This window comes from Cajanus cajan, chromosome 1 (genome assembly GCF_000230855.2).
Source record: "Cajanus cajan strain Asha chromosome 1, NIPB_CcT2T_4, whole genome shotgun sequence".
Taxonomy (NCBI): Eukaryota; Viridiplantae; Streptophyta; class Magnoliopsida; order Fabales; family Fabaceae; genus Cajanus; species Cajanus cajan.
Genome location: NC_138517.1, coordinates 76238501 through 76250803, shown reverse-complemented (window position 1 = coordinate 76250803; position 12303 = coordinate 76238501). Strand labels below are relative to the sequence as shown.

At 29.0% G+C, this 12303-nt stretch overlaps 1 protein-coding gene across 1 annotated transcript; it reads right to left on the bottom strand.

Moving 5' to 3' along the window:
• Nucleotides 1-2530: 2530 nt before the first annotated feature.
• Nucleotides 2531-7059, bottom strand: LOC109804464 (uncharacterized). Its single transcript, XM_083062861.1, has 3 exons — nt 6083-7059; nt 4156-4885; nt 2531-2938 (listed from the first exon to the last, which is right to left on the bottom strand). Exons 1-2 carry the CDS (start codon nt 6476-6478, stop codon nt 4160-4162), a joined length of 1122 nt encoding a protein of 373 aa, XP_082918987.1. The 5' UTR covers nt 6479-7059; the 3' UTR covers nt 2531-2938; nt 4156-4159.
• Between the last annotated feature and the right edge of the window lie 5244 nt (nt 7060-12303).

The window sequence follows — 12303 nt, the reverse complement described above, 5'->3', positions numbered from 1 at the left end:
AGAACTATAATACTGCACTTGTACTATATTATGATAGTTTTGCAATTGTATTTTTTTTAGCAGAAAAAAATATAGGTTTTGAAATCGGTTTAATATAAGAAAAGTCAATAAACTAGTTTCTGATGTTTTTATAGAAGAAAAAATACAGGAAAATTAATTTTTAAAACTGGTACATTTTTTAAAATTGGTTAAAATTAGTTTATTTCTTAAAATCAATTTTAAAAACTGGTTTGGTTTTGAAACTGATTTTATACTGATTATAAATCTGTTTATTAAAATAATTTAGTTTTAAACCGATTTATTAAAGTGGTTCAAATAGTTTATAAACTAGTTCAATTTAATAAAATGGTGTGGTTCGGTTCAATGTGGTTTTTTGGAAAAACCAAACCATGCACACCCCTAGAAATACATGACTTTGAAGTTCTTTTGTGTTTGTTAACATTACAAATGAGTCCAAAGAGAATTCTAAACCATGTTCTTATGTCAATTGTTGTTACTTTAATTTGATTAACTATGATTTCAATGAGTGTGAATTTGAATTGGATGTATTTCCATTTCACTTTATTTTGTTTTTGGTTATTTTTTTAACGGTAATCACCACAAAATTATAGCTTCTTGTAACATGGAAAAACTTTATTGAATGCATTCTTATTTCATTTGTGTTGATTGAAGCATTTGTCATTCTCTTGTCCTATTCAATTTGGTGAAGATAGTAAAGGAGTTCCAACATAAACACATCGTTGCTTAAGGCTGTTAGATCCTATTTCACTTTCTTTAAGAAACATTTATTTGTTAGAGGAAAAGGGTTGAAAATTACCCATGAAAAAAATTGACCTAATAACCCATGAGAAAAATCATGACCCATGAAAAAAAAATAACCCTAAACCTATGAAAAATCACGACCCAACTTGTAGGTAAATAAATTATAATAAAAAATTTATCCTTAAGAAATAATATATATATATATATATATATATATATATATATATATATCAAAACTTGCACATAAATCCATGAGAGTTGAGAGAAATATTTAAAAAATTACCCTCTATAATTGATGTGACAAAGGTGGACATATGGTCACATTCTATTCGTCCAATGCACATGAGTCACCAAAACATGTTAATCAAAAAATGCATGGAAATAATAACCTTATTTAAAGTAGAGTTGTGATTATTAGAGGAGATAATGTAGGATGACAAATAAAGAAAAGTTATAGTTATTAAAGGGTAAATATGTCTTAAGAAATGTAGAAATCAACAAAGGGGAAATTAAAAATTGGTATTTATTTTGTCTTTGTTATATTTACTTTAAAAAATTAATATAAATTATATATTCCCTCCAATCTTTCTTATACTACACTTTTAATTGAATCATACATACCATTATAAGTAGTTATGTTAGTTGATTTGTTAATTTTATCCTTCTCACTTATCACTAAATTTTCATGAGATGAAAATATTACTCCATATAAAGGCTTATGCACTAGTACCAATAAAACTAATACTCCCTCCATTTTTTATTCATAGTCGTTTTGTCAGAATTTGTTATTTTTTTTTTCATTGTCATTTTACTAAAATCAATGACTTATTAATTTTTTTTCTTCTCATTTTTACCCTTGATAATTAATGTATGTTTACTAAACAATGTGTCTATTTATTTCTAATGTCTACCTATTTTTTCTCCAACCACCTATGTGAAGTTAATGTTGCATTTAAAAGGGTAATATGTTTCCAACGAAATACTATAAAAAATAGAGGGTAGAATAGGAAAGTAAGTAATAAATGTTTTTGAAAACTAAAATATCAATCATTTCCTTAAGTCCCGTGCAAAACCTTAAACGACTATGAATAAAAAATGGAGGGAGTAAATAACAATCGAAAAGTCTAAAATGTGTGTTAGAGAAAAGCACACACTCTTACAATCTTTAATAGGAGTAAAAAAAATAATTAATGCTTTATAAAAATTGTAAAGTGCCTTATAAAAAAAACTAATAATTCTTTCCAAATTGTGTCTTATAATAAAGACTGAAAAGAGTAGTTGTTTATCATAATTAATTATAATAATATTTAATAATTAACATAATATATTATGATATATAATCAATTATGTCAAGTATTTTTGGTCGAATGAGGTGAAGAAAAGAGCGATGAATAAACAATGTTTTTGACATTTTTTAGAAATTTCATTCAATCACCTCATTTTAGTAGATACTTTTTTGGCATGGGACTCACACTTACCTACCATCAAATCCTCACACTTCCCCTCCCCAAACAACTCACTTTTTTAAATTAGCTACAAATCCTTTCTTTCTTTCTTTTTCTCTCCCTCCCCCCTCTCTCTCTCTTCATTTTGTGTCAATTCACTCTTCCCAAACACACCAAAACAATGTGGGAAAGTTGATTTATTGGGGATTTGAGAGGATGGGGAGGGATTAAAAAGGATTTATAGAAAATGTGTGTTTGGGGGATTGTAATTGAGTGGATTGGTAAGGATTTAAGTGTGGGCCTAGTAGAGTGTAAATCCCTTTTGTATATGTAACGATTGGACAATTGAACACTGGTATAACAACATAACATTACAATAACACAACATCATATCAGAAAGATAAATCTTCTGCCATTGGTTTTCATGCAAACAAAACATCGATATCATGCATATGCAAGACCTATATATAGATGAGATCTCAACTATCAACTGAAACAAAATATAAAAAAAGTAATAGTTCCCAATCATCCAACAGTAAAAAGAAATCCCCTTATGGGGTTACACGTCCCAAAGTATACAAATATATATGTCCAACAATAGAAAACATAAACTTATGCTCGTTTAACTACTATACACAAGTTTACAGATCAACGATCTCAAGCTCCAACCATCTATAAATGGTCACCAACAACTCCATGCTACCATCCTCAAGCTATACCTGATTTGCTCCCTTGTCAAGGACATGATAATTGCATGCAACACACAGAATAATGGAGTAAGCTTGATGTATAAAGGAAACATGATATAAAAACATGGAAGTGCTTACAACATGAATATAAACAATCACATAGCTTTGAGTCACAATGCTTACAACATTAAAATCTCACATCAAATATCAATGCACAACCACAACACAACACTAAATGCATTAACTTGCATATATCACAACTATGTGCCAAGTTGCACCATGCATCATCATGCAAAAGTTAATCTCGACTCGTGAGACTATCAGAAGTTGAAGAGGATTCATGAATTCTTAGAGTCCCTTTCTTTAGTTTATCTCTCTAGAAACTTGAAAATAAAACTTATGATGTTATAGTTTTCATTTTTGTATTTATACCTCAAACCTCACATGACCAACTTCAACATTTTCTCAAACTACAAATCTACACCTTTGCCTATGAGTTTTCTAGTCCTTAGACCTTTCCTAAACAACAACATATAACATAAAATAATCCTATAATCAAATAAAAAATATATGAAAATAGTATTATTACAATTGTCACTTTTGCAATTTTTTCATTGATTAAAAAAATCTATTGATTAACATATAACCTACGATTAATATTAATTGACATATTCATCATAATAATAGATAATAAAATTTAAATAAATTATCATAAATGAAAATATTAAATTCAAATGTCGAAAAATATTAATTACTTCAATAATGTATGATAAGTATTTTTTTACGACAATTTAAATAATTGTGAACAATATCAAAGACCAATAGAGTTAAAATAACATTTATAATTATATATAAATAAAAAAAATTTTAAACATTTTGATATATATTTTCATACCAATAATATTGATAATAACTTATGAAATTTCATTATAAAATTAACAAAAGTTATAAAAGATGTATACATCAAAATAAAATGACACCTTAGTAGGGAATGGATAATTGTAATGTAACTAAAATGAGAACAAAGCGTAAAGCTTCAAGCTCGGAGCAAGGAAGATTGATGAAGCTTCTCTTACAATGACTTTGCATTCATATTAACATTCTTCAAAACTTGTATGATGTACTAATTTAATGACTAAATAGGTTACTATCTTCATGTCATATGATATCTTAAGTTTCAACAAAAGTCTCAAACCATTTTAAGATGTATACATTAGAAAGGTTTTGTCAAATTTTCTTTTTAGGGAGAAAATCATTACCTTTCTACTTTTCCTTTATCTCTGTATGATCAAAGGCAAAAGATTCCAACAACCTTATAGTTGGTTGTGTGGTTCTTGTGCTTCTCCTCAAGGTGACCATGTCAGGTTGATGCATTTGATGTCCTGTGTTGAAATTCCTCTCTGCACAACCACTGATGTTTGATGTCTTACATCTTTTTGCCTCAGTAGGAACTACAACACTTATGCTATCAGGTTCCACACTCTGAATTGTTTGGAGCTCAATTAGGTCAGGGTATGAAGCCACTTTATTGAGGATATCGGGAATAGAATCAAAAAAGTGAGTGCCTTTCACCAATGTCCTTGAAAACTCATTAACTTCTGGGATAAAGAAAAGCAAATGCTTCTTAGAAGCAACAACATCATTATTGCCACCCGAATGCTCAGAGTGCCATCCTTTAGCAAGTAAACGTGGCCAAACAGCTTCCCAAAAGAGATCATGTGATCGAGCTTTACTTAATCTTAAATTGCCTTTGAGAATGTGTATTATTTCTGCAACTGAAAGCCTATCATAGCCCTTGCTTAATGGTGTTTCTGGGCACAAGGGAAATTGTGCATGAGTGTATTTCCCATAATATGTAGCATGAACTGTAAGATCTTTTTCTGTACCAATCCCAACTGCCTCAACAAGAGCATTACGCCCAACTAAAACCTTTAAATTTGAAACATAATCTTTAAGAGTCATCTTTTCCTCTGCAAATGTCTTGGATACCTATCATGCAATTTAATGTAGTTCTAGTGTTAACACTTTCCATAATGAATTAATCAATATTTTCTTGTAGCAGACATATATAGTAGGAAAATGGAAAAGATTATAATTCAAGCTTTCCATTTTTTAACCACTTGGCATAATATTTAGCCACCAACATCAATAAATCAATGTTATTTAACAACTTGAATTAATATATCAAACATGAACAAAAATATTATTTTATGACATTCTAGGTTTTTTAAAGATGCATATGGCCATAAAGATAGGATTCTAACTGAAAATAAGACATATTATTTGCAAAAAGAAGTCAATAAAAGGTAAGAAGGTAATCTTTAACATTAATCAAAATCATTACGTTTTTTAAAGGTGATATTTATTTAAGAATAAACACCCTCATCAAAATCATTTTTTTTCTACTATTTGGGTGGAGGAAAGATGTCTTTTTTCCTAGCCATTTCTATCCAACAATGTATTGAAAAGTCCAACCCATGACGAATGAGCAAGGATGTTTTGGTATGTTAAAAAGTCTCATGTCTCCTAGGAGTCATGGTCCAAAGTATTTTATAAACACCCTTATCCCTTAACTTATCAAAACACCTTTTTAGGATAATACTTTGACAACTTATAGAATGTCAAAGCATACAATATCTTAGATGCAGTGACCATAACATTGTAATATTATGACAACTCAACATGCGCCAAAGCATACAATATCTTGGTTGTAGTGACTCTAACATTGATAACAAACTTAAGGTTGAAACATTAGCACTAGAAGAGATTGAAGCCACTCTTACCCCTTAGTCTTGATCATGGGGTTGTTTCAATAGGCTAAATAATCTTGCATCATTTAGGAGTAGAGGATAATGGTAGTTTATAAACACCTTTCTCCCTTAATATATAAAGGTGCCTCTTTAAGAAAATTGTGATGGCCCAACAGATACTAAAGCAAACACCACCTCAAATGTGGTGACCTTATTGTTAACAAACATAAAGTTAGAAAAAATGGTGAGAGATGAATAAAGGCATTGCATGCTTTGTCAATTGTTAATTTGGCGTGTAAAGGTATTGAGGCAAAAGCAATATATCCTAGTAAATAACAACATGGTCCATGTGAGCATGGATTTACAAAAGTTATTGGTGCCATGAAATGATAGAATTAAAAATGCATATAAACTTGGGAAGAATTGAAGTAAATACCTTAAGTAAATTATTGTAGCATTCCTCAGTTACAATTGGTAATAAACGATATAAAAGCGCTTGTTGCCTTTGTCTTGTGAAAAATTTTGGTGCATTTTTGTCGCCTTTTCTTTTTGTTTTCTTATATGCATACCATTTTTGATATTTGTCAGACTTGTAAAATGTCCCATAGTAAAATGCTTGTATATCCCCCATTGTCTTATTGCCAACAAATCTTTTCACTTCATTTAGGTCCTTCCCAAATATATACAAGCCAAGTAAGAAACTTGTTTTTTCTATTTCACTCCAAGTGTCGCTTGCATTATGTGGATTCTTTGGGAACCAAGAATACTCAGAACTTGACACTAAAGAAGGAATTTCAGCTTGGTATTGTTCACCCATCCGAATTTGAATCATACCAACCTATCAATTAAAAAAATAAATTTTTAAAAAATATTGGGAAATATATATTTTCTCAAATATATACTAGTACATTAATTAAACAACATCTTGTTACTCTTTTGGTGATGAAATTTGAACTTGATCTCAAACAAACAACTCTCAAATCCAAAACTAGACTCTAGCAACAATCAATAAAATAAAGATAAAAAAAATCACTAAATATTAAGTCAACAAAAACGAAAAGCACAAAGAAATTACAAGCAAGATCTTACTTTGGGTTTTCCCTGTTAATAAAAAAAGTCCAACATGATCCAACGAAATTGGAGTCATTTACAACAAAACCATCTATGAAAATAGTTGTGTGTGTGTATAACAAAGTTAAGTATATACACATGTAACTTTTTATGTACACACACACAAAGAGAGAAGGGGGGGGGGGCGGGCGGGAGAGAGAGGTACCTTTGTTGAGGAATCTAAGGTTTCATGGCACAAAGGTTGAATTGGGGGGGGACTATGATGTAGTGAGAGAAAATAGGATGTAGTGTGTGTGTGAATGAGAGAAAGAGGGAGGGGGAAAGAGAGAAAGAAAGAAAGAAACGTAAAGCATGGAAAAAAAATGAAAAATATAACCTATTTAATGAGAAGAATAATATTATATGATTTTAGAGAGATGAAGTTTATTAAGAAAAAGAAGAAATTGTTACATGGCCTAAACCCATTTTTAAGTGACAATTAATTAAGTTTTATTGATTCTTTTTGTATTACATGATAGGTAAAGATTAATTAATACCATACATATGTGATCATTCTTAACTATTTAAAAAATTCTCAACAATAAGCGATTATTTCTTTCCCAAAAAACAATTGGACAAAAAAGGTATTCTCGGAGGACTTGTTGAGGACTATAATTATATTGAAAACTCTTAATCAATTTGATTAAGTACTGAATTTAGTTCTCAAGTGAATGAGAACGAACTAGAATTGATCTCTTTGTACACTTTTTTAAACCCTAATCTCTCTTAATTTTGATTGTTTGGGAAAATTTTAATTGAGATAAAATATAACTATTGTAATGATCAAACACGAGAAACAAAATAATATATGAACAACAAGGCTTCCATGTCCACAAAGACAGTGTATTTTTTTTTATTGTTGTATAAACATTTCATTTTTCACAAGATTAAACAACATTTTGTTATATTTTTGGTAGTAAGATTTGAACTTCGTCTCAAACAAACAACAATCAAACACAAAACTAGACTCTAATAAAAATAAAATAAAATATAATATAATAAAATTAAAAATAAATGTCGAGACAAAATAAGAAAAAGCTTGAAGAAACAAACAGGCACAGACACTAGGTTTTCCCAATTTAAAAAAAAATCCACACGATCCAAGAGATTTGAGTCATCAGGAACGATAACGACGCTCTCTGTTCTTAGCTATTTTCTTTTTGGAAATCATAAACTTTGGTGAGTCTCGCGTCTCATTTAATGAGTTTTTCTTCCGATTTAGTGAAAAGTCCCACCAAAATTTGTGATTTCCAATAAATTCTAATTAATAGCAGAGAGTGTTAAAAAGCAAGTGTCGCTAGTATTCTTCTTTGAGTCATTTGCACAAAAACCAAGTGGGAGAACACTTGTACATTAAAATCATGTCTTTCAAGCAAAAAAATGATGAATCCAAACAACCAGAGGAAAAAAAAGGGCTAAAACTAAAGAAAAAGATGAGATTCTCAGTGTTACCTCCATGGAAGAGGAAGAAAAACCTTCAAGCACATAAAAAATAGCCTACAAAAAAGGTAATGATGGTTAAACACTAATGGAAATGATTGTAGAGTAAATACAAAAACAAAAGTATGTTTAGACAAAGTTTTTGGGCATACACATATATATAACAAAAGTTGTTGCGTACTCAAGGAGCTTTATGTATATATAGAGAGAGTGTGTGATACTTCTATTGATACTATCATATATATAGAGAGAGAGTTAGATGCAGTTGATAGAAAAGATGAAGAATGTGTGACTTATATAATGAGAAGAAAAATACATGTGATTATAGAGAGAGAAAGTTTAATGAGAGAGAGAAAAAAAAGTTATTACATGGTCTTGGAAAGGGACGAACCCGTTTCTATGTACAAGTAATCACTACAAGAAAATTGATATATAGTGACACACCCTATGTGATACTATACATGTCACTAAAAATTACTTTTACCCACACAATAACTACAATATATGTTGGTATATTATTAAAAAGTGTGGGTATAGGCTATAGTGACACACAAAATATGTTGTTAAATCTCATTCAAAATTAACACTAAAATTGTGTGTAACTATATGTCAAATAGACATATACTTACATATATTGTACTTATAGTGACACTTTTTTTATGTCACTATATGTAATATTTCTTATAGTGAATTAAGTTTTATTGATTCTTTCTTGTATTAAATATTATGTAAAGATTAATTAAGACCAAACCCACATGATGATCCTGAACTGTATATTAATTTCTCAAGAAAAATAAGGAAGCTTTATCCATTCTTAGGTCAGAGAGATAATGTGTCCCTTATGCAATGTATAGTTGTTATGCTTATGGACTCAACTTCTTTAAATTATCATCCAATTTTATGTAGAATTGGACTTGAATTTCTTCAACAAGGTTTTGAGTTTGAGTCTTTGTAAATGAAAAAAATATGATTGAAAAAAAATACCCCTAAAGGTGGCCAATTCAAGTTGTTTGGCAAAGATAAAATTGTCATCAGTGATGGTAGATACATCACCTCTATAATATAATAACCAAAAAAAAATATATTCAATGCAAGTGTGAAAAGATGAATTTAAAATAAATATATAATGTTGAAAAAACTTAAACATTAAATGTTTTATAATATAAAATAATGCATTTAATATATTTAAAAAATATAAATGCATATGTAACTAAGAACGTATGTAACGTAAAAGGTAATAATGTTAATATAAAATAAAATTAATAGTATGAAAAATACTTGATTTATGACATAAAATATGCATAGATCAATTTTGCAGTAATCACAAAAAGAATACATGTCAAATCCAACAAACCAACTCACAAAATTTATAGTAGTTTCGTGAAGTTTTTTTTCCTTTGTTGAGAAATAGTGGTTTTGGTTATATAAATAATTCTAAAAAAAATATGATTTATTATAACATCCTAGAGGGTACTATCATACTTACAAGCTCATAATATAGAGACACATACTTTTTTAAATCAAAAGCCTCAACTGTTAATACTTAAAAAATAATATAGTTTAGGCACCTGATGGTACCATACAAGTTACAACTCCTACCTCTAACTTTTGTTTCTACCTTTTCCCCTTTATTTTATTTTATTTCCTTTGTTGGTTGTTTTGGAGGTTACAAAGATGAGCATTGCCAGCTATGGTGGTTTATGTTCAGGGCTTAAGGTTTATATTGCTAAAGATATTAAATGTTGTAGAAGTTAAAGATGGTTAATTAGGTTCTCTAACCAAAAATAATTATCAATAAAATTGATAAATATTTTATATTAATAATATAATTCTAAAAATTTTGAAAATTTCAGAAAGTTTATACCTGTTTCAATAATTTATAAGAATAGATAAAGTTATAAAAGGGGATATTTTTCCCCTTAATTACTTTTGATTTTCATTTTTAATGAGATCATTTTGTCTTTCAAATGAAAACTTCTATTAAATAATTTTTTTAATAAAAAATAAATCAAGACATCAGGTGGTTTGATTTTACTAATTTTATTAATAACAATATTTAAATTTATTATTTGTATTTTCTAATTCATAGTCAAATGCAGTCAAAAGTTACAAAAATTATCGATTAAACAATTGTTTAAATTTTTCTTATATGAGAATCCACTTTTTGTGATGCCTATTTAAAATATTAACTATCTTTCATTTTAGATTAACAAAAATCTCAAGTGAAATTTTCGTCTTGAACATAGTATCACTATTGGAAGTACTACATTTACAGGAGTCGATTCAATATAAAAGAGTTATATTTTCTGGATGAATAAAAAAATATGACCAACTTAATAATTTTAATAATAATTTAATTTATTATTTGTACTATTTAATTTCATGTACGGTCTAAGTTGAAAGAAGAAACGTAACCAAAAGTTAGATTTTTTTAAATTACATTTTTTTAAACTTGTCAATAAAAAAATCAAATTTTCTTATGTGGGTTGGTTTTAATTTTTGAAAAGCTCGTTTAAAACATTTTGTTTCTTTAATTTTAGGTAACCAAAAATTAAAGGGAAGTATCTGCTTTCATGCTACATTTAGTAATTTCAATAATAATATTTAAATTTATTATTTGTAGCCAAATTAATGAAGTCATAAGTTATATAAATCATCAATTTAAAAATCTATTTAATATTTTAATTTGGTTAAACATATAATTTAGTCTTTATATATATATAGTTGATTCTCAATTTGATCCTTATATGTAAAAAAATATTAAATTAACTTTATACACACAATTATTATTAATTTGTTTTCTATCATCATTCTTTAAGTATTTTTAATTCTATTCTTATAAATGTAACTCATTCATAATTTAGTCTTGTAGACTAAATTAAGAGTACAATATATATAAATAGATCAAATTAAAAATGTATTACATGTATAAGAATAAAATTGAAAATGTGTAAGGAGATTAACAATGATTTTGAACAAATCAATAATATTTATTATAACACCCCAATTTTTTTTAATAAAATTATTTTTTCTTAATTATTAAGTATAATATTTTGTTATAATTAAATGAGTTGGTTTTAATAACTATTTTATTTTTTTATATGAATACAAATATATTATAAGGTTTATAATTAAATGTTTTATGTTATTGTTATTTTTATTAATTGAGGGAAAAGTTTTTGGTAACTATAGTTAATATGTTTTAACTATGGGGTTAAGTTTTTTTTTTTAAAAAAAATTTTGATCGATTTTCTTTTATGACTCCTTCTTTTTCATGTATGTTTGCATGCTTCAAACTTGGGAGAATCAAAGTTCGAGGGAAATGATGATGGAGGACCATCCTTGAAGACTCATGTGGGCCCCATGACTAGGTCCATGGCTAGGAGGGTTGAAGAGGAGGAGGGTGTTCACACACCAAGGGACACTCTCCTCATGATCATAGAGTACTAATACTCTCCTAAGCTTCATTAGTTTAGGATTTATTTTGTTTTCCATTTTTACCCTTGTATTTTGGGGTATTTTAGTCATAGGATCTATTTTACTTGTATTTCCTATTTTACCCTTGTATTTTGGGGTGTTTAGATGCTTAGGTTAAATTCAAATGGGCTAGGCGTGACCATTAGGAGGGTGACGCACACTTAGTGGCATTGTTTGGACATTTTTGGTGTTAGGTAGGCTTAGGCCCAATTGGAGGGCCAAGGTGCATAGACTTATCATGCATCTTGTTGTAGCCAACCTAAACCCTTAGATGCCAAACTTGGCCACCAAGTAGCATCTAGGGTTAATTTGCATCTCATTTAGTGTGCATTTGGCTTGGTGAATTTCGGCCAATGCAACACCAAATGAAACCCTAGATGCTAGCACTCCTATTTATACCCTAGCCTATCACCTTGTACATACTTTGGATCATATTGAATTTGAGTGTGCATTTTTGCCTCAACTTCTCTTCCATAGTCTCTAGGAACTCCACGACCCCTCCTTTCTCCTCCTCCCTAACCACCATGAGTGAGTTGAGCTTGGCCTTCCTTGGTTGGCCTTCACCCTCCTTAGTGAAGTGAGCTAGCCAAAAGGAGCAACACCCCCACCAAACACCTTCCTCCCCTTGAG

What these genes read in the sequence shown, in the direction of transcription:
- LOC109804464 (XM_083062861.1), bottom strand. Translation starts at nt 6,478, where the DNA reads ATGATTCAAATTCGGATGGGTGAACAATACCAAGCTGAAATTCCTTCT. An exon ending in GCTACAATAATTTACTTAAG is followed by an intron (nt 4,886 to 6,082) that starts GTATTTACTTCA and finishes ATTGCATGATAG; the next exon opens with GTATCCAAGACATTTGCAGA.